Raw genomic sequence first — 27,724 nt, 5'->3', positions numbered from 1 at the left:
TTTGATATCTCGATTGGGAAAGCTGAGTGTGGTGGGTAGCTGAAGTAGGAAAAAGTAATGTGTGTGTGTGGCAAAGAAAGTGAGGGGGATCGTATCTTAACATCTACAATCGAGAACTAGATGACACGATGGAGAGGAAAGTGCAGTCAGTGACAGCCAGTGTATGCAAATTAGATTTTACTCATAGATCATAGAATTAGAATTTGAGAAACAATCACCTAGCTGATCCTGTCATTCCCATCTATCTATCTGTTCAAAATTCAAATATCCACCGTCCAAACTTCAAAATGCAGAAAGTTGAGACTCAATATAGAAGACTTATAAGTGTATTTCTCATTTCATGTTCCAAACGCCTAAACTAAATTGGCCACTGCACGCCTGGCTGTCTGCCTCGCGCCCGCTCATTTTGCATGCAAGCGCTCAAATCTTATGATAGGACTCTACTCTATCAAACCCATCGCTATGCTACCTAACCTAACCTAACCTATATGATGCTATATACCGCCCACCAAGGAAATTCCCATCTCAATGAAATCCCCAAAGACAAAACCGGTACCCAAATCAATTATTTTTCCCTCTTCTATTTGCGCCTCCCTTTGCCTTCCTAACCTCCCTAGTCTTCACTCTTTCTGCATCTGCAATTCGCGACCGTTTTCTTCTCCTTTCTCGTAAAATCATAACACACGCCTGCCTGCAGATACTCGTCTTGTGCTTATAATAAAGCTTGTACTGTGAATATGAAAGAAAGCCGTTTTTGTGCCCCAAGTCCAAGTTTTCCTTTTCCTTTTCCTAGCTTGCCTGTCCTGCGTCTGCCATACCTTTCCTAGACCATCTCACCAACCGATCCCCGACCCAACAATCGAGCTCCAAAAACGAAAGTGAAATGAAACAAGTGAGAGAATAAAGATGCATGGTATCCCGCCCGGCGCCTTACTACTGGATCTGTAACTGAAGATCTCGCTGTCTCCTGCTTCTTAGATGCTTGTCTGCCTTTCTCCGCTGTTGTCAAAATAAAGAAAATAAATGCGATCAAATAAAAAAGTATAATATGTGTTTCTGAAAGAAAGTAGAAGAAAAAGAGAAAATAAAAAGTCTTTCACCATGTACACAGAATCAAATCATGTAAACACAAACTCGCAGATAAGAAGAAAAGAGAATATTTTAGATGGAGAAGAGGATAAAATCATCATATCATAGGACTCAAGCCATCTATCGGACTACCTAAAGCTGACTTTCTCTGATACCGAGGTGTCGAAGTAACACTAGGTGTCATTGGTGAAGATTGGTGCGGATTCGAAGTGATAGAATCGTGGGCTTTTGATTTCGCCATATTCGAAGCGCCGAGCGCACGAGAGTGGCTAGATTCACGTCGGCGTTTCGGTGCATCTTTAATCTTCGGATGAGTGTGACACTGTTAATTATTCATGTTAGTCTCAAGTTCATTTTAATTGATAGGAAGAAATTAATAAGAACCCGCTGATTCCAAATTCTCCGATATGAAGTGTGAAATACGGTGTGTGCTCGGACTCTTGGGGTGAAAAGATGTGAAACTTACTTTGTAAGCATGTCGGAACCAAGTGGTTCCCTTTTTCTTGCTACTGACTAGAGCCACCCATTCATTACAGCTTCCACACAGACCCTCCCATACATCGGGATTTCCGTCCATGCGTCGCGTTTCTTGCGGCTCTTGAAATGGCTGTCCAGTTGCGGCTGAAATACCATGTGTGAAACTTTTATCATACTGCAGGTCATATGTTAGTAACAGTTAATTTTGAAAAGAAATTCTGGCCCAAAGCGCCGGAGAATACATACCCAGAATGCGCTGTTCTTCAGTACGAGCCATCTTCCCGGTTTGCAAATGCCACACCATCCTTCTCTCTTGTTTCCATGGCCCCGCACCCATCTTGGTGTGTATAAATCTCCGTCAAATCGTAGTTCTTGCTCGTGAGGAATGAGATCAGGATCCGATGGGTTCATATCTTCTGGCGGAGGTGCCAACTGCTCTTCATGTAAGGATGCGTAAAGATCAGGGGGGTCACTCAAATCCGAATAGTGAGTGTGCAATGCATGTGGATCTGCGTTACTTTGAAGCATGCGGAAGAGACCGTGAGAAAGCAAAGGAGGTGGTGTGTCAAATTGATGAGGCTCATGGTATGAATGAGAAGGTAGAAGCATACTGCTCCGTTGATAAGCTAGATTGTTGGCCATCATAAATGGGTGTTGTTGCGTCTGTAAATTAACCATGTTGAGAGGCAAGTGAGGTTGAGATATCGTTGGTGAAGAATGTCGGGATGACATTTGAGGTTGGTGAGGAGATTGAAATGACTCTTGACCCTGATGGTAGACGAATGGAGAAGGGCGTCTACTCGGTGCAGGAGCGTATGATCCCGTAGACCACCTCTTGCTTCTATTGCTATCCATATTATATGGTGCCGAGCGCATACTTGGCCGAGGTGAGGGGGATGCTCTGCCTCTACTTTGAGTTCGTACTAATTCGGATCTGTTTTGTGGGGTCATTCTAGGGGATGCTACTGGTGATAATTGTGTTGATGACATCAAAGAATTTCTATTTGATAGAGGCGGGTAATCTGAAGTGAAAGAAGGTGCTTCTGACAATGTAGTTGAAAAGTCCTCGTATGATGGCATTTCAGAAAGAGCTCCCGTGGTTGACAATGTGAAGGAAGAGCCAGACATCCTCCGCGAACTCCATGGTCGCTCCAAACTAGGTCGATCAGAGTCCATTCCAGGTCCACATCTCAGATCGAGAATTGGTACGGCCTCGTCCGTCGTATAAGCTTGGCCCATGTGCATGTCTGTATCGAGACCTTGCATTTCCATACCATCGTCACAAGGTTTCGTGTTCCAATGATCTGTGAAATCGAATTCAGAGAAAGCTTTGCTGTTGACGGAAACAGTATGATTCTGATGCGGTTCACGTTCGCCAACTGATGATTGCGGAAAGAAATCTTGATGAACTGCATAATCTTGCGACAGTCCGCTGTGCATTGGTTGCATTGGCATCGTCGAAGAGTCCCATGCTGGTAAAGAATAGTTGCCCTGCTCTGGCATGCAGTATGAGAATCCCGTCTCATGTATAGTGGCAGGACGAGGTCTGACGGTTGGATTTGGTGGTGTTGTTGTTGACCACATACCTAATCCTATAGGTTCTTGCTTCATAGACATCTCGTTGGGATTCATAGTAGAAGCTGATGGAAATGACCGTGGGGGACAATCTCCTCCGAACTTGTTATTTTGATTAAAAGCAAAGGAAGATTGTGGTTGAAAAGAATGGCGGCTAGGGCTAGATGTAAGTAAAGATGATATCGGAACAAGGGGTCAATGTGGATTCTCACGATTGCGCCTGGCTTGAATCCATGACAGTAAATCAAGTTCAGTTGACTATAGTTAAGAGTCGATTAAGTATCAGGATCGTCGTCAGCGTTAGATAGTTTTGTAGAAAAGAAAGTAATATATAATGATCCACCGATCCGGGGTGTCGGCAAGGTCGATGTAGGTCCGGGAGGGATTATGAGGATTTGTATGTAACTTCAACAGATATGATAAGATCCGAGGGATGCGCAACTCTGATATGATATATGTAGGGAATGCGTAAAGTTTCCGGTGAAACGAAATTGAACAACGATGTCTCGCGGTGAGAATATGTGGGTATGGTTACTATGTATCTGCAAGTAGATAGTGTCGGGCAGCGGAAATGAGCGTGATGAGTTGAGCTATGCACTTGGGGAAAAGTAGTATAGAAACAAACTCGTTTGGTGATCGACGTAGCCTGGCTTGAAATTTATGAGAGCCAGCTCCCAGTATATAGATGAGCGAAAAGCGAGATTAAAGAGACCTTAAAGGAGTGACTGGTCGAATAGATCAGGAAGAGTTGCGATTGGGACGACGCGAAAAAGGTGGAAGAGGGGCAGTGCAGAGATCCATGAGGTATAAGAGAAGGAAAATACTTGAAATGGTCGAGGGACGCCTGTCGTGATTTGCAGCCCTGCCCGGGATCGGGATGTCGTTCTTAGACCCATGCCAGCGTCGTTCCTGATACAAGCCAAACCTCACAAAACTTGTGTGGTCGAGACCTGGAAAGTACGCTTTGCCGGAAAGGCTTGGCTTTGCATGGGTAGATGAAGTGGGGAGGGGGGAGAGGGAGGTGTGGTGGGAAGGACAGATGAGCTGTGCGAATAGTAGCTGAAGTTAGTATTTAAGTGGGTTAGTAGTATTTAGCAACGTGAGTGAGCACAATTGCACTTGGTTGCAGTATCGAAGTTGCAAGGCTGCTGGTTGGGTCTAGGGACTGGTCCACTGCCGCTGACCCATCATGGAACGACATTATTCGATATTCGATATGTATGTGTTCATCCAGCAAGAGAGTTTAGAGGGCACTACAAGTAGAGGGAGGTGGCTTATCTTGTCTCATCCGACGCCACTACACTTTAAAGGTGCAGTATCTGGGGTAAGGCAGGTAGGCTGAGGGAGTATATAACGATACCGTAGGTCCCACATAAGGAAAGATTTTTCCCTGGAGGTTGGTGAGAATTAAGCTACCATGACGATGGCGACGGTGGTGACTCTGGTGGTTGTACCACGGTGGTATTGCACAATTGGATATTGACCTGTTTCCAATTATTTTCATGAGCCCACGGACTATCCCAACGGGGTGCTATGGGGATGAATTTGTAACGTCTAGGGTAACTGATTGAGGTTTGTCGAAAAAGTCCGAGGTCAACGGACAACCAATAATGCCCGAAGATGGCGTCGAACGAGTAATTGATAAATCCTGTTTGAAGTAATTAGTAAGTTTGTGGTCTCTTTTCTTCACTGGTGATGAGCAGATGGTACCATGAGTAGATTAGTCGGACGGGTAAGGATAGATTAGAAACTAGGTTTATGTTTGAGGATCATTTTTCACACGGAAACAGGGGTACTCCACGATTTTAGCTGTACAACAAAGCATATCAGCCCTAATATGATATAATAGATCATGTATATTATATAATAAGTTATACGAATAAGAGATGCTAAAACCTAATTGTCTACCTAAATGTTTCTGTGTATAAGGAAGAACCTGTCGAAAGGATTAGGGATCCTCGTTTGGTCGACGTGTAGTAAAAGTAAAGGATATTGATCTGAGAGAGGGAGGAGGGGGGAAGGGGTCTGGAAGTACAGATGAGATAGGTGATTCCTCATATGTACTGTATACTGCATACTAAGTATCTTGGCTGGCTAAAGTGGCACAGAAGTGATAAATGGAACAAAACAAGTTGCTAATTACCCAATACTCAGTCACCAATAACCAATCATTATTTATTGATCATTTATTTAATAACGGCTTTTCAATCATTTCCACACCTGAAAATCCGACCAGTATATCCGTCTATTTTAAGCAAGACGTACAGTACCGAATGTACCCCTTCATCAATGTGAATTGATGGCTGACAGAAGTAAGAAGTAAGAAGTAAGAAGATATAAAAATAATTACTGTCATTTTTAGCAATCACTAAAATTAATCAATCTTCTTTCCCAATAATCACCGTATCTAGCCATCCATCTCATCCTCCCTCTTCTCATACTTTGTTACTTTCATCGTCTCTCGATACTCCCTTATGAAATAGACGAGGTAAGAGATTGTAAGAGAACCGAGGATTCTGATTTGAAATAGTTTCAAATTCTTCAAACGATGAAGCTTTTTGGACATGATGAATCTTGCTCGCTCTCTGTCATTGTTTGTACTTCACCGCTCCACAAATTGAACACCGCCAGAATCCAACTCGCACTCTTGATTTCTTAAACTCACTTCAGAAGTCCTCATCTTGGCAAGTTTCCATCATCCTATTGTAATAATCCATGTATCGTGCATCCTCGGTAGTGTTTGAGACAAGCATCATGAAACTCTATACAGGGGAAGACCCAAGTAAGAGAGGTAAGAGATTCGAACCAATTAACTTAATGAAGTAGACGTCCCGAAAGAACCGACTGTCAGTCTGAGGGTTAAAAAGCTAAATCTTTCATACAAACTAACTAGTAGGCAAATACTTTAGATGAAGGGGAAACATATCATCACGTTCTAAAATATCGTATCTACTTAGTTTGTAACAAATTGCTGACTTTCCCTTTTCTTTCTAGCTATTCTCTGTCAATGAAACCAATTTGATTAACTGGCTGGGCAACTCACTAGCTGAGTAGGTAGAGGCTCGCTCTTTCCCTCTTTCAATATCAAATCCAGGTACCGATTGATGCCGAGAAACCTTGATACCTGTCACATAATAGTCTATTAGTCGGCGACCGTATGTCCTCTTTTCATCTCTCACTGTACTGTTAACCAGGATTCCGATGATCGATTAAATGTCCGATTCGTCATACCTCAAATATTATGTGGCTTGCCTCAGCAGCTCCTCTCATCCCGGCCCATCGATCACCACTGACAGCACAGGCACGGATATTCAATTCTATCCCAATCCTATGCCAATTCGGCTGGCCTCGTCGTTCGTTACGGGCACATTAATATATTTCCTGGCATGCGATCACTGGTGATTGACCGTATCCTGATGTTTAAATCGTACTACGCCATGAGCAGTAAGACTCGAGAATAACAAGAATGAACAACACAGCGAGACTAACCAGTAGGTAGGTGTATCCCATTCATTGCTGCAATTAGTCTCCATCTAACGTGTTCCGAAATGTACTTCTCCAAAAACGGAAAAGTTATCGAAAGCTGTCAAGAAGGATTTCTAGCGTAAACGTATATCGACCGTCATGATACTGTCCACTTCGCACTATACATTACTCCGTAGATACGAGGCAACTAATCAGATATCCTTTCAGTTCGGGTCAAGTCAGGTGCCCATTTGGAGGTAATCAAACTCTCACACACTTTTCCAGAATAAGGTTACTAGACACTCTTCACCTAACAACCTTCTCATCTATTTTCACGTCCTAAGCGTCAAAAATAACTCGCTTCAATCTAACCTTTACGGAAGCACCGTAGTTTTCCAAACAATCCCCCGCTATGACCCTTTTCTCAATTCATCCGAAATCCGATCACCCGCTTCACTCCACTTTGTCTAATCCACCCAGTACCTGTTTCGGGACTCAGCTGTTTCGTAGGGCAGGGTAGGGCAGGTCACTAGCTCCAGCTCTAGCCTTTTCCACTCGGCTACTGTATCATCCCGTGCACCGCCTACCCACCTTATCATTCTAGAATTCTCTGATATCCTTCTAGCAGATAATTCTTTCGCACTAAACCTCAACTCATGCGAATACAAGGAAGCTATGATGTCTCTATTCCAAACCGTCATTGCGATTCTGTCATCCCGTCTCTCCGCTAAGAGACCTTAATATCGTTATATCCAAAAATGTCATGTGCAAATCTACTTCGAACGCTAGCAGACGACAACATATCAATCTTTCTCAAACCGCGAAACGACATCACTTCCCAAAGGCAAGACGAACATCATCCCATGTCTTCACAGCCACACCGCCCCTACATCATTCCTTCCCTTTCCAGCTTCCATGCGGGGGGAACTCCGACTCCCATACCCTTCTCACACCCATTATCCACCTTTCTTCCCTTTCGAGCACACAAGCCCAAGCACTCATTACAATTCAATTTCCACGGTCATCCCAATCCGTACGCAAAATTCATGCAGATATACTCGACTCGGGCGTTTATCTGATATCTTCTCTCCACTGTGGATTACGTTGTCACCCCTATCAATATAACACATCTAATATGAAGATCAACCCGCCTTACCCACTCACCCATGACCTCCCCCTGCTTTACCTTCCCCCTTGCTCACAAGGAGAAAAAATGTATCGATGACGCTGGGTATGCGCGTATCCTTCTCGTTCCCTTCTCGAATTACGGGGGTGTCAAACTTTCAATTGATTGATCACCAGCTAAATTCTAATCTACAACAAGTAGAGCTTCCTGCCTGATACCAAGTCTTCGAACACCGACTTTTCCCCCCCTTTCTTCCATTGTTTGTAAAACATTCCGTCAGCACTTCTCCGTTCTAGGATCGCATACTCTCGCACTCCTTGTGCAAATCCTCCAAGCCTCGAATGCTATGATGACGGGAGCTATGCTATGTACCGTGACGAAACTCCTCACAGCTATACTTGGGTTCATACAATACTACCCTCCCTCGCACTCAGACCCAGTGACGATGGATACATGTTGCCTCAAGTGATAGGGGTTCTGCTTCTATTCTTATCAGTGTCAATACTTTGCTTATCTTCATTTGTATAGAGGCTTGATACTTATTATATCCACCTACGGTACTGTGTTGGACTGTCTGCACACTATCCAGGCCAATTCATTTGAAGTGGCTTATGCACTGGCTCATACCAGACAATAGGCTCCCATGAAGTGTTCTGTAAAAAAAAAGTGACATTCCCTGTATAAAAGTACTTTACCCGAATATCTTTCGTAGCTGTAAATGTATCAGTCTACTGCTACCTAATCATACACAATCGTACACCATCTTATCGAATTATCACGTCTGGTATCGTAACGTATCGTATCATCATATCTATCGTAGACCCCATGATCCCCCTCCACCAAACCCGCAGCAACCCTAGTAAACTCTACTCCCCGTTAATCCTCCTCCAAACTTCCTTTTCCCCTTCACTCAACTTACTCCCGGCACTCCCAACCCACCTCTTTGCACTCCCCCAGATCCCCTCCTCCTCACCCCCACTATTCACCCCACCTACACTGGCATTTTCTCTCCTCTCATTCACATCCATTGCTCTCCTCTGATCACTGCTCAGTTCAGCCGCATACGCATTCTGCACGTATCCCGGTGGATGCTCCAGGTATTCCACACTGCGTCGCTGTCCATATCCCTCGTTTTCCTGCTGTGTACGATGAGCATACGCATCGCCAACAGAAACCGGTTGAGGATGCATTGTCCCATATGAATTCGATGTCTGAGCTGCCGTGTTCGCATCCATCGTCATCGTCGTCGAAAACGGTGCGCGGGTGACGCTTGGCGGCGGAATCATCATCTGAGGGGGTATTCTGTATGATTCTCCATCGTGCCAACTTGTCCCGCACTTGGATTGGGTGGCATTGAAGGAGTCGCATTGTGATTGACAGCATACGAAGACCCCGCTCTGGGAGGCGGAGGCACAGATTTAGTTTGCGATGCGAACGTATTTCCCGCGAACCCAGTAGTCGGCTCGGGGAAAGTACCTGGTTGGGGTGCAGGCGGTACATCGGAATCTTCTTTTATCGTGCGCGTTGGCTCTGGTTTGGCCGTCGTAAGTGCAGCTGCGGGGGGAGGGGCGTAACGTCGCGAGTTTGCAAGCCCGGTAGGAATGGGCACGGCAGCTGCGGGTTGCGCTCGTGGATACGAGGAGGATGAGGATAATGTCGTGGTGGGGTTGCTGTTGTTCAGAGGTTCTGATGATGATGCAGGCGCGGCCGTTTCAGAGGATGTTGAAGGCCCGGTGGGAGGGACAAGAACACCCGATCGTGCATTCAGTGGTGCATTGTTATATCGCGGTATGCCCGACATTTCTTGCGAATCAAAAGTGCTTCTTAGATACAAGAAGTTATCTATCAGGTTCCTGAATGACACGCGGATGTTGTCCTTGGGATGTATTTCTGCAGGATCGGAAGTGTTGATGTAGAATGTAGATGAGAGGTGAAGGAAAACTGGTTATTGGTAGGTGTGTAGTTGTTTGTTCTTTAGATTAGGTTCAATTGGTATTCTCGCATCGGAAATATGTAAGTTTGACAGGTTGGTTTGACAAAGTAGTTTTAGGTTCCAAGATGTTGTACCTTTTGCGTGTTCAAGTAGGTGCCTCGTAGGCTGTACTTTGTGTTTTGGAACGAGAAATGGGTTGTATCGTTTTCCCACCTGTCAATAATTTATTCCGACGGGTGTTCAGATTTGATTAAGGTAAGGAAGAATATGACTTTGAGTTGTCACCGTCGCTTTAATTATTAGATAGGTAGGTAAGATTGACAGCAAGATGTTCTTGTAATAAATTTGTACGAAGTATATGGCATCAATCAGGAAGAATGTCGTATGTTGCGCTTTGATGACGTTTGTTTTTGGAGGAGATAAACTGGGGAAGATCTACAGGTACTAAGTAAGCTACCTTGGTATCTACCTAACTGGGTATGAATGACGATTTTACTCGTTTACTCTCATTGGGGAACATCGATGGAAAATCTGTCCCTTTATCAATTCATTTTCTTTATACTGGTGAGTAGGTATTCTACATATATCAATCATACTTTACTCACCGAACTCTATCATCCTTCGATTCTCGAGTTCCATGTTCCATGTTCCATAGCCAATGCCCAATGCCCAATATACAATACACAATGTATCACCCAGGTATCTCGAGTATCGAGTATCGAGTATCAAGCACAAATCATGAATATTACTGTCTAGACAGGTAGATGGCCATATCCCTCTAATCAAGCCAAATCTTCATACGTCCATCCATCCATCCATCCATCCATCCATCATACCTACCCTCCTCCTTACACATACATCCCTTCTCATCCTATCAGAACCAGTTCTATTTCTCTTCAAACCAACAACAACCTGTGATCTAACAATCGTTCTTTTACAATGCACCAAGTATCTCGGTGTCACAAGAAATAGACAGAAATGGAGAAAATATGAGAGTAATCAGATAAATCATTAAATGAGTAGAAATAAAATCTTGTTATCAATGGAAGCTTCATCAGAAACAACAAATCTCCTATGTTCCGTTCCGAGAACCTTGTACAGCCCGTTCATTCAGATAATCGAGTGAAGAATCATTCCGATTCCGTAGCTTTAGGAAAGTTTTTGGTCTAGCATCTTTTCATTTACCTGCTGAGTTCTCACATGTGATCTCTTGAGCAACTGCAAAGAAACGTGATGATTGTTGTCATGCTGAGATTCTTTGTACACCAATGGCTGTGTTTATTTCTCATAAATTACGAAGAAAAGATTGACGAAAGGAACAATAGCAGAGAAGAAGATTGAGGCCGTCATTAAACAAAGGCAGCTTCAGGGGGGGGGGAGGGGCAGGAATGAATCCTAAGCACAAAGAAAGGAAAAATGTCCTTCAAAAAGTGCAGAAAGATTAGAGAATGTGTGAGCAAGTACAGTATGTAGTGACTGTTTTTATTTCTTTATGCCTGCCTAAATCCTCAAGTATACAACCACAAAAAAATCTGACAACCTTTTCTTTTTTTTCAGATAACTCTCAGGGACCTCATAGTTATTGCTTTAGCTGCTGTTTAGACCTTAAGGGCTTTTTTGTTCTCTTTTATAGATCAGTACAGTGTCCTTGTCAATATGAACCCTCAAATTTCGGATACGGCCTACAAACATCCAGATGCATGTCCAAAACACGGCTACAACCTCGAATGGCGCACATGTCTACGATGCGATACTATCAAGCTGTACAATCAGAACTCAATAGCAAGTTTTATAGATCTCGGCGGCAAATCCAGTCGGGAATTTACTCGGCAATATTTGGAAGCAAAAGGGTCAGCGATAGAAAACTTCCTGGCGGAGGATCCTTATGATTCTGACTCATTTGACAGTCCCAGCAACTACTCCGAGCGTCGTGCTTTGACTCCCAGCGATGATATGGGTGTTTCCAAAGAGAAATTATCAAAGCCCAGTAATATACGCAATCGTTTGCACAAAATAGCAAAAACCAAGTCTGAAACCGCGGAAGGGAATGTTGATAATGACATAGAGTACCTTCCACTATCTGAGGAAATGCCTCAGGAGTCTCGAAATGGATCATTCAGAATTCGAGGCACGAACGAAAAGCGTAGAGCCCGTGATCGACATGTCAGTTTCGCAGAATAGGCTCGATCAAGGTGTATTGATGTAGTAGGTCTTGGTCTCACCTGATATGGGGCTAGATTGAAGGACATTCGAAATGAAATAGATGATATTGACACATCCTTTTCAGATAATAATAATAGTTATTGTTGTTAACCCCACGATATGTAAGAACTCTTGGGCACCCTGTAGGAAATCTTACCAAGCGCATGTGAAGTGAAGGCACAAGAACATTGATGCCGCAGATCAAAGTGATGAGCTCATCGATGTTTTTGAGCTGTTCTGATTTCGCGGTAAACTCCAGCTCCAATGCCGATAACTAGGAGCATAGCGTTGAATATTGCCATCATGTAAAACGGAGCACCCGTGGAAAGATTATCGAAAAGGTAACCACCAAGTTTTGTGAGTAGTAGAATCGCAGCACCTCCGGATAGAGAGTAAACACCAGCTATAGACCCTTTGAGATGGTTTCTTGAAGGATTCTTAGGTAATGATGGAGGCGCTATAAGCGGTGCTGTCTCGGTTGTTATATCGCGTGAGTCTGTATTCTCATCGCTCCTCGCATCTTGAAGCTGGGACGATAAATTGTAGCCACCTTCATCACCAAGTACACCTCTTCCTAGTAAACCAAGGCTGCAGACAATCTGTTCAAGATATTAAATTAGCTTAGCACATAAATACATCGTGAGACGGAACGACGTGTATAGTCGATGATGAACTTGAAAACTCAGAAAAAGAAAATGCATCGAGGAACTCACCGCCCCTATTTGACTGATGCCAATCAAGGCGACCATAACAAATACTATAGGACTTCCTCCTCTACCATTGATATCCTGTGGTTCAGGGCTAACAAGCTGAGCAAAACCTATGTATCCAATCACACCAAAAACGCTCGCTGTGAGAAGTGGTATATTGAAACGACGGTAGCGGTCTGAGAGATAGCCAAATAGCGGAGCACAAAGCAAAGCGATCAATTGAGATGCTCCAGTCAACTCGGCGGCAAGAACATATGCTCTACGGCATTCCTTCTTGAGTTCAGGTGACGGATCATTTGGAGATCCTTGACAGAATCCATGCCCAATGAAATATGAGTTAATATAAAGTGGGATAAAAAGTGATATGCCAACTGATGAGGCACGTGCGACGAATCCTCCTAAATAACCAAGACCAATTTGTGCATCCTTAAATCCTAAAATTGTTGAATCTGATATTAGTGTCCAGTATGACTGAAACTTCTCCGTGTTTTCTCGTCCTCCAGGATGTCCCACAGTGTCTCTGGCTATTGGTCTACCGAGAAGTAGGCGCCACCCTTTACCTTCTTCGCCTGCCAAGCCCCGGAGACCAATAAAGCAGAAGCAAGAAACCATGAGTGATACAACTCCAACCACGTAGAAACTATCGGCCACCGCTTGGCCTTGGGATACCCCTTTCATCCGCGAGAATTGCGCTGGCAATGGTAAAAATGCAATCAGTGCTACAAGCGCCCCGCAACCTGTAAATAACCCAACTAAGCCGGCCAAACGCGGGGGGCTTGATCCGGTTTGCATCATGGATTTTGAGTGGTCGCCAAGAGGGGTCCCACGTCGATCATTATAATTGGTAGGGGTTATGGTGATCTCGGAATCTATAGACTCAGTCGCAATACTATGGCGAATGTTTTCCGGCAAGGCTGATCTCGAAATAGGGGAACTCTGCGAATCGTCGGTCTCTCGGGCGGACATTGAAGGTAGGATCGCGGTCACCATCGTCGCACTCCAATCTCGGTTAGTATGCGCGTATGATGTCGCTCGGAATGAACTCACGTAGCAGCTCCCCCCACTGAAAAGAATAATCTCGCAAGTAATAGTTGTGGGAAGACATTCTTTGCTTGCACGAATAAGATCAATGCAAGGCCAACAATGAGGTATCCTAGAACGCAAACCACCCGGACACCGAGTCTATCACTAAGAATTCCCCACGCGGGACAAGCTAACAAAGCAACCAATTCATCCGCAAACCCCTGAGAACGAGTAAGTATTTTCAATTTTTAAAGATAATTGACATTTGGGGTGTCGTACGAGAGTGCCCACCAGATCCCCCACGCCTTCTTTTACTCCAATGAGATCAGTGATAACGAATGACACGCTACTGTTGAGAAAAACTAGAAAGGAGATAGAAAAAAGACACACGGCCAAAAGATAAGTCACTGCTTGCGCGTCTGTTGTCCTTGAAGCAAACGGGAGATATCTAGATACCGACATTTTCCCCCGAATCGTGTGTATCCCGGATAGGTCGAAAATATTCAACGATGGCTGGCTATCATTACCTGACAATTTAAAAGGGAATTAGAGACCAGGTTTAGGATCCAGATGAGATGAGCTGCAGAAAGGTATCAAAGATATGTGTATGAGTTGTATGAGATGTATGAATGAGCTGTATGAAGAAGAATGTCGAAATTGGAAGGTGCAGTGCGTAGGTTGAGACCACTAAAACGCCCGCGTCATCATCATTCGTTGATGATATGATTCATTAATTACCTAGTAGGTACCTGCAGGTCACCTTGCTGGCTTATGTAATGTGTATCAAAACACGCTAATCTATGAACCTCACCTCAGACAAGCTTTTTAGTCTTTCATATGTGTAATCATCTAATATGCGGATATGTGAATGTGTGTGCTTTTTATCCGAATCGCGGAATTAAATCATCACAAGTCTGAGTGCCGGCAGTTTCATTACCCTAACTTGACTCAACATTTAACCACTACACATCGTATTCTTTACCACACGGCACGGCGATACGATTGGGTGGCACGTACATATTAGGAGACTGGGCACTGGACACTGGACACTGGGAATTGATCATTAAGTAAGAATCAATTCAAAATACAATCTGTGGCCTTCGGGGCTGAGATCCCAAAGTCCAATCTAACGCTAACGAACACATTTCTGCAGCCACTGTGGGCACATCCGCCACACTTCAGATATTTTAAAGGGGTGTCTTCCCATGCAATCATATATCATCTCGAAGCAGATCAAGACCTTAATCTTATGATCAAACCCCCTTCACCGTCCTTGGCCGAGTTCGAGAGCAAGAGTGGACCCTATTCTCTTACAAGCAAAACATCAATTGATATGACAGTACTCAGACATCTGCCGAGGCTATTCATTCATTCTTTCCCAATTTCTGAACATACAATAATCTAGCCAATGGCTTCAGATCTGGACCCTTGACTCGATGTGGATAGTGTCTGATGATGATTCTCAAAGAAAGGAAAAGAAGCCGATGGTTATTCTAGGCCTCTACAGATTCCCCACTATCCGGAAATTTTCTGGATCTACAACCGTACTCGGCAGCCTATGTTCGGGATGCCGAAGGAATGATGCCCGAAGCCGATGAAAGTCGGCAATAACTGAATGGCATGTTTTTCTGCCAATTGTGTATTGGCTACGAGGCTACGAGGTATGTTTTCGGATCCCTATTCATGGAAGTAAGCCCAAGCCTTAAAATGGTGCCAGACGGCCGGAATGAACTCGAATGAGGGTCCGTCTCATTTTGGGTATCACAAATGGAATGACATGGGGTTAAGTCAAGAATCATCAGTTCTTTCATCCACCCTTGTTCTAATCCTACGTATGATCACCGAATGATTGCACGTTCATTCCTACATATGCTGCAACGGTGGATAAGTGGACGGACCATAACATTATACGAGAATCACCGAGCTCCTGCAATAGAGTACGCATTATGCTTTCATTTTTGGGACACCGCTCTCCTGCCTTGCTTCTCTTTTCTTCCACGCTCTTTTCCATAATCTGTCATGCAGCTGCAGTGTTGCATAAATCATGGCCGCGTGATTCATGAGCTGTTGGGCCGCAAATCTGAAATCGCTATGTAGATAGCTAGTAAAGGAAGGAAGGACTTGGGCTCATCGTCGTGCAAATTGAAAAAAATAAGGTGATAGGAGGGTCGCAGGCATGAGTTCATAGCCAGCAAGCATCAGAAAAGACAAGCAAAAAAAGCCTCCGTGAAAATATAGTGATTACTTCTTACCTGCAGTTCTTGTACCTTAATTCGACTGATGCAAACAGTTTGATTTGATTCGACCAAAAAAAAGAAGGAAAAAATATCCACGCCTATCAAATAATCAAGAAAGGAAAACGGCCAAAAAAAGTTATTGATATTGTGATGGATTTTTTGAAATATAAAACAAACCAATTGTTGTCTCTGCTTATGTTTTATCGATCTTGAACTTCTGGAAATATGATGTCTCTCGCATTCAATACTGCGTTTGTATTGTTATTTGTTTTATGACATTATCAGCTGATGAGAATGAGTACGAAAACGTTCCAACAAATTAGACCCGGTTGGCTACCGCTTTATGCAAAGATCTAGATATCACGGCTTCGTGCTCTTCTTGATTGAAATCTCAAAGGTCTCGCCTTGAATGAAAAGCGGATCAATCGAATTCTGTGCTGCTGCCCAGTTGACGAGAACCTGGCTACAACTCGTACAATAGATATATTGTATATTAAAATTGACGACTGAGAAGCACAGTACGACCAAAAGTATCTCTGTACCAGGTTTTCGCAAAATATAAATTAGCCGATTGTTACTACCGCACCGATATGTACGATATAGCATTGAGTGGACAAGATTCACGAAATGGAACATCTCGGCAACGTATCTCACTCACATACAAATGGTTTGAAATTTCGATGCATCGCATGGTTCCTGCACTCGATCTGAGTAGAGTGTATCACCTCATGAAGCATCATTTCAAGGTCATTGGGGGAAACAAAGTTCCGAAAGAGCACAAGAAACTAGAGAGCAAGAGAGCAAGAGACTAAAGGACTAAAGGACTAATCCGTATGGATCTATTACATCTTTATGTTTGGGGGCGTAAAAATCCCAATGATGGGTTTCGCACTTGAGTAACCCAGAGGTAAGAAAGGTGATCAATCACATTCCACGATCTCTAGGCGTTTGTAACAATCCGCATAAGATGACAGACAGATAGCCTCTAAGACTGCAAATGATATGCCACCGACTACATACATACATACTGACATACATACACATATGCATTTCGAAATATCTCCTCACAGGTTCTTTTTCAACGGTTCTCACACCCCTTCTTATCCTTTTCCCAGGATTTGACTGGATGGACCCTTTCCCGTCGCTCTATGGCCACTTTCGCTTTTGTTCTTTCTCCTCTGGCAAATGGGAGATGAAGAATTCAATCAAACTCAAAATTTAGTCAAACCAAAATAAATCAAATCATTCGAGAATCAATTGAATTAATCAATATTTGAACCCAAGTTATTAACCAACTGCCTAGTTTTACTTGTTCGGCCGCCCCTTGCCCTGCGTTTATCGGACAAAATCGACAGAAATGAAAAGCATGAAAGTTAACAAGTAAAGTAAAGTAAAGGATAAATAAAAATGAAAATAAAATCAAGATAAAATCTAGATCTCCACGCGGACAGTACACTCCCTCTCGATCATATTACGCATCAAGCAAGGTAGAGAGATTCATCAGTAGGTAGGTAGTTTTGGCTGGTAGGTAGTAGATGCTCGGGAAGTGGAGACCCATTTTTGGATAGTAGAATGGGTAGAATAGTACGGTGTCATAGCGAAACCAAGGACAATTTGGGGAAAATAAGTCGGCTTGTCAATCCTAATCTTCAACTTTATTGATATCGTGACCAGAAATCGAATCACAAATCTTTCCATTTCCGTTTCCATTTCCATTCCTGCTTCATTCTTACAAAGGAAGCTGGTTACTTTCGGAGATCTTCATGTCAAGGCAACGAAACAATACTTCTTCTTTGCCTCCCCCCGCCCTCACCCCCGACTTGTTTGAGCAACCGATAAAACGACATGGTAAACATCCCATTGGAGAGCGGCTATGAGCTCCCGGCCACATATGCGGCCGGGCTTCGTGCTTCACCAGATTTTGTGCCTCAAAGATATGCCCATTTCGTGCCATCACCCACATCCCCGGATCATATGTCTCTGATGGGAACAGTTTTACCCGGCTATGGTCAAGGAGTAAGTGCGGTGAGCGGTCACATAGCAGTGCATCAGGATCTAAACCATCGGATGGGACTTTGATTGACACGTCTTCTTGGCTCGAGCTCATTCCTTTCGTCGGACACCTTTCTCTCCCCTCAATACTTTCTTGCTCATGTTGACGCTCTCATTCTCATACTCATGCTCATGCTCGTGCTCGTGCTTGGTGCTCTCATACCATACCACGCAATCGGGTCAATCAATACAGCAGACACATTCCTTTCACTCTGCCCCTTCATCAATTATCAAACGACCACACAAATACCTTGAATATAAGTTCATGCTAACCACTTTTGGCGAATTACTAACTAGTCATGTCATGTTCTTCGAAAAGTATATTTCTACTATTCTAGTATTCTATTATCTTGGTATCTGGATAACTAATAGTACTTACTATCTTACCATCTGGTCCCTAATGCCTCCGTTGAAAGTTTAACGTCAATTGTCATCCGAATTTAGCGTCAGGGCATCTTCTGCCTTCATCGGTCCCCCCCACCAATGTAGAGCAAAAATTCCATCTACCGCGCCATGCTAACCGTGGCAAGCAAGGATTTTATGCTTTTTTGATCCAGATCTTTTTCCTATTCTCCAGTGAGGCTAACCTAACTAAAGGCAAGTTGCATTCAACTTTGATCGATCATCGTCCTATCATATTCTCTTGTTCAACTTATCAACTTCTCTCGTACATTTCACCTCTCACCCAACTTCATATTCTCATCTCCACTCCGGAATCTAGCACCCCCTCGACCCATTCTTGTATGCCCTTATCCCGGTTCCTGTTGACCCATCTAGGTTTCCTTCTTCTCTTCCTTCCGTCATCATGCTACTACCCGCATGCTGTCTTGACCATATATTAAGGTGACTTTTCCCATCGGGACTTCCGAATCTCCTTCTTATTAAGTACTTTCCAAGAATACTTTGCACATCTCTCACCGACTTTGGTTTCTACATATCAAGACTTTGAACTCATGAACATATCTGTCGTCGACAATATATATCACTTGTCTACTCTTACTTCTTACTTCTTCCTTCTCCTTACTTCATAACCCAAACCATACTCTCTAGACATCATTTATCATGTCGCCAGCTGCCATCGCAGAAGTGCATAGAGAAGATGCATACATCGCCAACACCAAGGCGATGAGTAATGGATCTTCATCATATATGAATGGAGGGGCTGTTCAACTTGGCATGAAGAGAACCACATTCCTATTTGATCGACATCTCCACAAAGAATTTCCAGTCATCGTACGAGGAAGTGGAAGCAATCTTTACACTAAAGACGGACGAGTCATATTTGATGCCACATCCGGCGCCGCTGTCTCATGTTTAGGACATGGCAACAAGCGAGTCACCAATGCCGTTTTCCAGCAAATGGCGTCCGGCATTCCATACCTAGCGTCGGGATTCTTCGGCCATGAGACTGTGGACGATCTTTGCGAAGAGCTGATAAACGGCACTGGCCGAAAAATGGCCCGAGTCTATTTGACTGGTTCTGGTAAGTTAGCTACACAGCCAACCATCGATGTGGATGTGACCCAAGCTAATTCAACGTAGGATCCGAGGCTATGGAAGCCACATGCAAATTGGCACGACAGTACTTTTACGAAAAAGATAAATCTACTCCACGAGTCAACTTCATTGCTCGAGACGGTTCATATCATGGCAACACTCTAGGCGCGTTAGGCATGTCAGGCCACAAAGCACGCCGCGCACCCTATGCCCCCTTCCTGATGCCCAACGTCCATCACGTGTCCTCCTGCAACCCATATCGCCAACGTCTCCCCAATGAATCCGACGCCTCATTCGTTTCTCGCAAAGCCGCCGAACTCGAAGCCAAGTTTCAAGAACTCGGTCCCGAAACTGTCATCGGCTTCTGCGCTGAACCCATCGTCGGCGCAGCACTCGGCTGTGTCGCTGCTCTCCCCGGCTACCTCAAAGCCATGCGCGACGTATGTCATCGCCACGGCGCGCTCTTCATCCTCGACGAAGTCATGTGTGGCATGGGTCGCACCGGAACTTTGCACGCATGGCAATCCGAAAATGTCGTTCCCGATCTTCAAACCATTGGGAAAGGACTCGGCGGCGGCTACCAACCGGTTGCCGGCGTACTGATTTCGCAAAAAGTCGTCAATGTTCTCTACAACGGCACTGGACAGTTTATCCACGGACAAACATACCAAGGAATGCCTGTCCAGGCCGCTGCTGCCTTAGAAGTCCAACGTATCATCCGTCAGCATGACGTCCTCGACAATGTTCGCACGCAAGGCGCATACCTCGGCAAACTTCTCAAACAATATCTTTCTGATCATCCCAATGTAGGAGATATCCGTGGAAAAGGACTTTTCTGGGGCATTGAATTTGTGAAAGACAAGAAGAGCAAAGTGGCTTTCGAACCCAAACTGAGCATTGCGCAAAAGATACACGATTTAGCTATCTCACACCCTTACAACATGACAGTGTATCCTGGGACCGGCACGGCAGATGGCATGTGTGGAGATCACATCATGTTGTCGCCGAATTACTTGGTTACGAAAGAGGATATTGAATATATCGTGAGGGTTACGGTGGATGTTATTGAAACTGTTTTCGAAAATCTATAAGGGAGAATTTATAAAATTTGCATTCTGGAATTGGACTTGGGCTTGGGAATTATATCTTATATCATGTTTTGCTTTATGTATGGGGGGCCTTGCAAAAGGACTGAGTACAAGAGGTTGGTTTGGAGATGGGAGATTCGGAGATTGGAGTTATATTAGGGATCCAAGTGTTTTTGGGAGACAGCATGCATGGGGATGGATTTCCTGAGAGTTTTTTCTACCATCATTTTTTTACATGCAAGCTTCAGCGCTTTTCCGTTTTGAGCGATATGGGATGTTGGTTTGGCGTGAAGGAGAAACTTTGTTATATGGACGGCAGCATAGGTATTCCCTCGTTATTGCTTGTTTGATTTTTTCGTTTTGGAGGCGTTTATTGCATCATGGATAAAGAGATATATGCCTGGAATTGCTTTCTATCTGTACCCTGTATCCTACCTACCTACAGAAAAGAAATGTCAAACAAAATCAAAAAACGATTACTTTCATGATTTGCATACACATTCCTGTTTTCGTCCCACTACTGAATTGTGATATCAGAAAATGAGTAAATGAGATGAGCTACCTGAATGATGTCATTTGTGCCATGATTATCCTTTCTAGCCGATCGGTACTTGTACCGAAACTCCTTTCGTTTTGAGTACCATCGTGTTGGTATCATGTTCCATTCGTTTTATTGCCCATGACTCCAATGTCCCACATTTGTATCTTCCGGAACTCCATGCGAATCCAGCCCTTGAATGCCCCATAATCCCAATATCCTAATTCCTAGGAACTCTATTCACCCGGCAAGAAACCTGCCCTCTCTAATAAACTCCCTTTCCTCCGTCCCGTTGATTTGCCCTGCAGCTGCGATCCTATAACCATTCCCCGTCTCTCATCGCTCTCCCATGTCCTCGTAACCTATTCGCGCCCATGTAATGTAGCCAGGCGGCGCCTACTTATTTTTTCTCTTCCTTATCATCAGTAGTATAATCTACAACCATCCTAATATCATCCTCCAACTCTGGAAACACCTTTTCCATCTCTCCGGCAAGCACATCCCTGAAATCTCCAAACGCTTGCATCTTGCCCCTCATCAACTGATTGTTTTTTCTCGCCGCCTCCACAAATTCTCTCGTATAAATATCTGGATTCCGCCCATTGTCTATGTAGTGTATCACATCCTGTGGAACATATGCGAGATCCGTGGCCTTTCCCGCAACCCTATCAAACTGGGGTTTTCCGGTCGGAGGCCCAGCGGGAACCGTGGCATGAGAAACGATTTGGAGAGAAGTTGAGAGTTGGAGGAGAGACTTTTCAAGAATATCACGAGTTGGTCGTCCGACGCTGTCGTAATTATGCGTTTGTATCATTATTTCATACAAGTCTTGGATAACATTCTTGATTTCGTCTGTAAGTGTTAGTATGATGATGGTAGAGTATACGGATTGTTGAAAACTTACTCGTAACGACATTGTGGTCATCGTTATTGACTGGCGCCATTTTTGAGAGTGATTTGATATGAAAAATCTTTGGAGGAACTGTTTGTTGCTTGTGGTTGAGAATCGACGAGGAGTTCATTGATGGATGCTCATCTAGAAGAGATTATGTAATATTGTTAATGAGGCTGTCAGCCCTGCATGCAAGGCTCCTATTTTATCGGTACCACTGATCCCAAAAACTAAGCACTAGTCTAGCCTTACCAGTGATTTCTAGTCAACTCAATAGAATATTCTCATTTTGACATCGAATCGCAACCGTACGAGCTCAGAATTAAATTCAAGAAGTGATTTACTCTTGAGAAGAAGAATTTAGGATGATTGTAGGAAGTTCCCCAGTGAGCTTTGTTACAATTCTACTCCCGGTGAGTGTTTCGGTAGTTCGCTGGGAACTACTAAAAGACCCATTAACCCATCCACTAATTAACTTGCAATGACTTCTGCCCACACACTCACATGTAAATATCATTTCAAAACCTAAGACAATCAAAACGAGCATACCAAACATGAGCAAGAAAAAAAGTCAATTGATGAATAGCTTTGTTTCAGAGCACGTGAGTGCTTCTACAAATTCCATGTCAGATCTTCAAGCAGATCATGATCTTTGGTATAAAGTGGGTTTCTCTCATCCCCTGTCCCTTGCTCCTTGTCGTCTTCAACCACCGAAGATTTCTAATTGGCCAATAGATTCGTGTTCTCCTCCACGACCTGCACAACATCGCCAACGATCATGCAGCCCAAGCACGAACTCAGAATCCAACTGATGAATTCTATATCAGTGGACCTTATTTTACGTTGGAGGAAGCTGCTCGGATCAAAGGTACGATAGTGCCTTCACCAATCTTGGCTGAAATACCAGAGCTTGAAGAGCTCGAGTTTGAGGGAGACTCGGAGCATCATATAAGCCCACACTCCAGCCCTAGAAGTTGAAGGCCTCAAAGAAATGACGGTCGAAACAGCAATTAAATCCTGTTTCCAGTCATATTTTGAAAAACGTAAGGCAAGGGGTGATGCACGACCATGTGGTCCTCGTGATATGGGACCGATTTGAAGAGCGCTTTTTATCATATCAAGAGAGGAACTGGATGATGAAAAGTTCTTGGGGAGATTAAGACGTGCTGGGCTCAGCGAACCTAGAACTAATGTCACTGGTAGTGTTGGAAACAACAAGAAAAAGAATAATGGGAGGAGATAATGAATGGGCTAAATCGGAATGACTGGAATGACTTCCTGACCCGGAAGAAATAACGTCTCACACACGAATTTCATGCAATATGGGCTTCAAGCTTCTATATTTCAAGGTTCATGAGGCCTTAGCAGTTGCGCCTTGACGTCGCAATCATATGAATTGCGCTCAAGAGTTTGAAGGCCGCGATGACTTTAGTGAACCGCACACGATGCACATCAAAATGACAGCCTAGAGCATCCAGGCCCGAGGGATCTTGATTATCATATTCATGTCTGGGGGCATCGAGGAGTCTTATGAGGCCCAGGTTGATTCGACTCCGGTGGGCTAATTACTTTCACAATTGGAAAGTACAATTCTAATGGAAGTCTAGGGTATGGAGTTGACTTGTCACTTGAGACGAACAGTATTTTACTATTCGGACGAATTGAAATACGAACCAAACTTTACTATCCATTATAATGAAGCGTCTCATTATATAGGTATGTAAAGGTTTATATACATACCTGACAGAGATATATAGAACATAAATGACACTTCATACACTCAAAGAGACATCACAGCGAAGCGAACTGTGAGACTAACTGGGAGCGAGATTTCAAAATCTAGTTTCTCGGATATTTGTGCATTTAGAACGTCTCGATTAAATGAGAAATTGTATATGCCATGCTTGTAATTCAAGGAAGGTCTTCCCGTGCAAGCACTACTGGAGTGGGATTTATATAGATATAGATATTAGTCTTCAATGATTATTTTTGCAGTAAGAGCAAGTCTATAGCCTCGTCGAGTTTGCAGCCTTCGTTCGTGCTTGAACCACACACCACGTGCAGTAGCCCTCAATACAACCTTCTGGGTACGATTTTCCCAGTATTTATTCGCTCCCCCCGCACTTCCTAAAGCAAACACTGCATACCGTCTGGCCCTTCACTCCTCCAAAACTAAAACTTCTATACTCAATCTTCCTCAGTACCTCAAACCTTTCTCCCTGCTCCTCTCCCTTTCCAACAAACCACTCAATCAGTTCCTCCTCTGTCCAATTGCAACTCGTAACGACCGCCACTCCGCCCGTTCTCACTAATGCCAGCACTTTCTCCTTATATCCCTCGAAAATCCTTTTCCCATTCGCATCTACCTCCTCCGACAAACTAATAGCATCAAATGTTCCTTTGTCAAGTACTATATCCCATCCTTTTGCCTGTTCTCCATTTAGGACTTTTGGAGAGGGATCTTCTTTCATTATATCCCAGGTGATGAATTCGATTTCGTTTCCCTGTTCGCTCCCCTGTTCCTCCCGGCTCTCTAGTTTGTCCTTCGCAATTCGTTTCGCAAATTCAATAGATCTCTCTGAATAATCCACACCCATCATTCTACCCACCCATTTCTTTCCCGTTTCCTCGTTTTCCCTCCCTTCCTCTTCCTCTTCCTCCTCCGCCTCATCCTCGTCACTATCCTCCTCTCCCTCCCTCAGCCTAACCAAAAAATGGCCATTTCCCGTCCCTAAATCCAGCAGTCCATAATCTCTTCTCCTCTTCCCTTTTCCCAATCCCAATAAGTCCTTCTCGAAAACCTCTCCATTCAAGAAATCCACAACTTTATCCTCCGCAGATGAATCATCAAACCATATCGTTCCTACATCCGTCGCGTCGAGTGCGTGGTTTGAAATTTCACGGTTATAGAGATTATCCCAACTAAGCTTCTTTGTTAACGAATATGGCTTTGGGTGTTAGAGAAAGTTTAGGAGGATGCGTATGTGCTAGGTAGCAAGTACGGTGCGAGGAAGGAGAAAATTTGTGTAATAGAGGGGTAGTATGGAGGGGTAAATCATCTGTAAAGCGCATAAGACATACTTACTATTCTTTTGTACCTAGAGCTGACGGATCGAGTTGTGATGGCTTAGATGCTTTCGAGGTCATTTTGAAATGCGATTTGTTTCAATTGCGATTTTACTCAGTCTTGAGGGAAGATGTTGTGCAGGAGATAATGGCATCAGTGTATCGAGGGTGGGTATCCTCGATAGCGGCAGAATAATTTGGTTCACCGCCTAATAAAGTCGAGACTCTCGAGAGACTGCATTGCCATAGTCGAGAGATACGTGGTTCACAATTCATGATCACAAACATTAAATCATTTAGTATATCGTTCTCATTTGATTTGTTTCTCTACGGTTTTATGGCCTACCATCTGCATATGAGGGAGGTTGCTTATCAAAAACTTATTAGAAGGGACTATGCTGGATTTCATGCTCCGATCTAGAATAACAGGAAAACAGCAAGGCCACCATGCTCAACCTACTGGCGCAGAAAAGATACATTTTTGTTCCCATATGCGACATCTTTACCCTCCTTATCTATGAGGTTTCCATAGGTTCACCAGAAATAGAAGCTGCGGCCGTAGTAGCAAAGAATCGAACATCGACATCATCATCCTTTTGTAACTTTTCCAAATTTGGTAAAATTCTTTCTTGGATAAGTTCTTGACCTCTAGCCGAGGGCGGTTCTGAGCTACCAGACTTCTCTAGCGAATACACGGTACCCTCGTCTGGCAATCTCTTAAGAACTGAGATAATCTCAGAGTATGATTTGGCGACATTGAAACGAATATTTGGAATCTCGTCGGCTACTAATTTGTCCATCATAGGTAGGATAGAATTTGAGACGACATCGAGACTGACAACTTGTGCAAGTGTCTGCGGATAAGGTTAGAATATTTTGAGCAAGGGGCAAAATCTGAAGCTTACTGTAATTGCAAAGCAGGTGGTCATTCTGTAAAGATAATTTGGATGAGCTCCCATAGCCATAACTTTTGGAATGATGGCTTCATTTGCCCAATCGACGCCAAAAACTTCGGTGAGTTTCTTCAAATTCTTTGTTGCCGCATCACGGATAGAGAAGACTGTATCTCCTAGCCAGCCCATGCAGAGGGCAGCCAACTTCTCGTCAAAGAATTGAACACCGAGTTGGCTGGCCAATAGAGGAATGTACTCAATGATTGCCAAGCGGACACGCCATTGTTTATCCTCAGCAAGCTGTACAATAGCAGGAAGAAGGGATTGTGAGAGGAGATCAATGCCAATGACTTGGTTCACCAACTCCAACTTGGAGATTATATGTAAACGGACATCTGGGAATTCATCTTTAAGCATTTGCAAGAACATCGGGAGTAAATGATCGATGGTCCTATAGAGATTGTAAGCATAAAGATCATAAACTCTGGATATAAAAAAAACCTACTCTTGCTTGCCAAGAATTGGTGCAAGGCCACTGATCTGGGTACCAAGAGCAGCCCGAACGTGTTGAGAAGTATCAGAAACCAGATCTTCGACAGTAGTCATGATGTCGTTCAAGAGAGTGGTGTGATCGACAAGTTTGCAGAAACCTTTCCTTTTGTTTAGTGTGGTATCTTGGAAAACAGGAATGACCAGACATACCAGGGATTTGACCAGCAATTGCTGTACGTACTTCTGCTTCACTGTCTTTCAATAACTTGACGAATGCTGGTACAAGATCTCTTGTTACAACTTCATCATCAACTGCTTTTGCAATCTGTACTGCATTAGCACTGTCCACCAGAATTGTACAATCCGAGTAAAACCAACCTTCTCAAATCTATCAGCTACCATATACCTCACTCTCCAACTTTTATCTTCGATTAAACTCCTCAAGGCTGTGAGTAGAACTCCATGACTTGATTGCTGCTCCTTTGGTACGACTTCCGCAATTGCAATCAAAATCTCTACTGTCAATAAACGTACGCTATCCTGGTCGTCGCCGGCAAGGTGCTGGAACAAGGGTATCATTTCTTCCACAACTATTGTAGCGGGCATTTCCTTCACAAATTTCGACAAGTTGTTTGCAGACTGTCTTCGGACCATAGGGGTTTCGTCATGAACCAAAAGGCCAAATTGTTGCCTGAGCTGCTCTTGCATTGGAGGCGACGCCTTTTTGTATGGTACGTTATATAATCCTGTGGCGGAGATCTTTGAGGTGAACCAGTCGGCTTTTGAGAGTCGAATCGTGAGGGGAATGAAGTACTCTTCGACTTGTTGTGAGGATAGCTCCTCGCATATCTTATTCAAAGATTCCACGGCCTAATCCAGTCAGCATAGCTATAACTAGATGTCACTACTATTGACAAACCTTTTCTCGCACCAAGGGTTCCTCGATGGCCGCGAGGTTTTCGAGGGGTGACAGAAGAACATGACCGAACTCTGGCCCGCCAACATATTCTACAAAGTTTCCGAGTTCCTCGCTCAAAGCTGTGAGAACTTCGTCTTCATCTTCGACGGATTCTACATAATATCGTCAACCATTGTACTAAAATGTAGTTCCATATCGCACGGCATACCATCTAAGAAAGGAATCAACTCGTCTCTTGTGCGATCTGCTCCAAGTGCGAGGGCGATCGTTGATAGTCGATGAATGGCATTCAGTCTTAAAGTAACGTCATCGTGCTAGTAAGCTATCAGTACTGCGCAACAAAGCCTTGTCCTTCGAAGGTGATGCGCCTTGGTTCAATACCTTTAATTCATCAATGAGAACAGCTATGGGATAGAGCTCGTCAGTCTTATCTGGAGCGTCCGCCATTGT

At 43.9% G+C, this 27,724-nt stretch overlaps 11 protein-coding genes across 11 annotated transcripts; 5 read left to right on the top strand and 6 right to left on the bottom strand.

The window, feature by feature from the left end:
- Positions 1-1,186: 1,186 nt before the first annotated feature.
- On the bottom strand, positions 1,187-3,198 carry Bfra_005159 (uncharacterized protein; the record flags this gene model as incomplete). The annotated part of the gene is made up of 3 exons (XM_037335546.1): positions 1,187-1,411; positions 1,556-1,741; positions 1,813-3,198. 3 exons carry the CDS (start codon positions 3,196-3,198, stop codon positions 1,187-1,189), a joined length of 1,797 nt encoding a protein of 598 aa, XP_037192641.1.
- A 5,400-nt stretch (positions 3,199-8,598) lies between these two features.
- Bfra_005158 (uncharacterized protein) lies at positions 8,599-9,533 on the bottom strand (the record flags this gene model as incomplete). The annotated part of the gene is made up of 2 exons (XM_037335545.1): positions 8,599-9,034; positions 9,118-9,533. 2 exons carry the CDS (start codon positions 9,531-9,533, stop codon positions 8,599-8,601), a joined length of 852 nt encoding a protein of 283 aa, XP_037192640.1.
- Positions 9,534-11,321: 1,788 nt separating this feature from the next.
- On the top strand, positions 11,322-11,846 carry Bfra_005157 (uncharacterized protein; the record flags this gene model as incomplete). Its single annotated transcript, XM_037335544.1, has 1 exon — positions 11,322-11,846. The coding sequence occupies one exon, from the start codon at positions 11,322-11,324 to the stop codon at positions 11,844-11,846; it is 525 nt and encodes a 174-aa protein (XP_037192639.1).
- Positions 11,847-12,082: 236 nt separating this feature from the next.
- On the bottom strand, positions 12,083-14,062 carry Bfra_005156 (putative major facilitator superfamily transporter protein; the record flags this gene model as incomplete). Its single annotated transcript, XM_037335543.1, has 4 exons — positions 12,083-12,466; positions 12,581-13,574; positions 13,625-13,821; positions 13,880-14,062. The coding sequence occupies 4 exons, from the start codon at positions 14,060-14,062 to the stop codon at positions 12,083-12,085; spliced, it is 1,758 nt and encodes a 585-aa protein (XP_037192638.1).
- Positions 14,063-17,682: 3,620 nt separating this feature from the next.
- Positions 17,683-17,916, top strand: Bfra_005155 (uncharacterized protein; the record flags this gene model as incomplete). Its single annotated transcript, XM_037335542.1, has 1 exon — positions 17,683-17,916. One exon carries the CDS (start codon positions 17,683-17,685, stop codon positions 17,914-17,916), a length of 234 nt encoding a protein of 77 aa, XP_037192637.1.
- Positions 17,917-18,951: 1,035 nt separating this feature from the next.
- Positions 18,952-20,477, top strand: Bfra_005154 (putative class iii protein; the record flags this gene model as incomplete). The annotated part of the gene is made up of 2 exons (XM_037335541.1): positions 18,952-19,372; positions 19,432-20,477. 2 exons carry the CDS (start codon positions 18,952-18,954, stop codon positions 20,475-20,477), a joined length of 1,467 nt encoding a protein of 488 aa, XP_037192636.1.
- A 935-nt stretch (positions 20,478-21,412) lies between these two features.
- Positions 21,413-21,956, bottom strand: Bfra_005153 (putative mediator of rna polymerase ii transcription subunit 10 protein; the record flags this gene model as incomplete). Its single annotated transcript, XM_037335540.1, has 2 exons — positions 21,413-21,864; positions 21,917-21,956. The coding sequence occupies 2 exons, from the start codon at positions 21,954-21,956 to the stop codon at positions 21,413-21,415; spliced, it is 492 nt and encodes a 163-aa protein (XP_037192635.1).
- Positions 21,957-22,458: 502 nt separating this feature from the next.
- Positions 22,459-22,882, top strand: Bfra_005152 (uncharacterized protein; the record flags this gene model as incomplete). Its single annotated transcript, XM_037335539.1, has 2 exons — positions 22,459-22,566; positions 22,640-22,882. The coding sequence occupies 2 exons, from the start codon at positions 22,459-22,461 to the stop codon at positions 22,880-22,882; spliced, it is 351 nt and encodes a 116-aa protein (XP_037192634.1).
- A 13-nt stretch (positions 22,883-22,895) lies between these two features.
- Bfra_005151 (uncharacterized protein) lies at positions 22,896-23,147 on the top strand (the record flags this gene model as incomplete). The annotated part of the gene is made up of 2 exons (XM_037335538.1): positions 22,896-22,983; positions 23,029-23,147. 2 exons carry the CDS (start codon positions 22,896-22,898, stop codon positions 23,145-23,147), a joined length of 207 nt encoding a protein of 68 aa, XP_037192633.1.
- A 726-nt stretch (positions 23,148-23,873) lies between these two features.
- Positions 23,874-25,051, bottom strand: Bfra_005150 (putative s-adenosylmethionine-dependent methyltransferase protein; the record flags this gene model as incomplete). Its single annotated transcript, XM_037335537.1, has 3 exons — positions 23,874-23,987; positions 24,052-24,826; positions 24,990-25,051. 3 exons carry the CDS (start codon positions 25,049-25,051, stop codon positions 23,874-23,876), a joined length of 951 nt encoding a protein of 316 aa, XP_037192632.1.
- A 434-nt stretch (positions 25,052-25,485) lies between these two features.
- Bfra_005149 (putative protein phosphatase pp2a regulatory subunit a protein) lies at positions 25,486-27,721 on the bottom strand (the record flags this gene model as incomplete). The annotated part of the gene is made up of 8 exons (XM_037335536.1): positions 25,486-25,824; positions 25,876-26,314; positions 26,369-26,513; positions 26,566-26,680; positions 26,734-27,225; positions 27,275-27,426; positions 27,483-27,588; positions 27,656-27,721. The coding sequence occupies 8 exons, from the start codon at positions 27,719-27,721 to the stop codon at positions 25,486-25,488; spliced, it is 1,854 nt and encodes a 617-aa protein (XP_037192631.1).
- Positions 27,722-27,724: the final 3 nt, after the last annotated feature.

This window comes from Botrytis fragariae (genome assembly GCF_013461495.1).
Source record: "Botrytis fragariae strain BVB16 chromosome Unknown tig00000054, whole genome shotgun sequence".
Taxonomy (NCBI): domain Eukaryota; kingdom Fungi; phylum Ascomycota; class Leotiomycetes; order Helotiales; family Sclerotiniaceae; genus Botrytis; species Botrytis fragariae.
The sequence above is the reverse complement of the archived record's forward strand: the minus strand, read 5'-3'. Positions and strand labels throughout refer to the sequence as shown.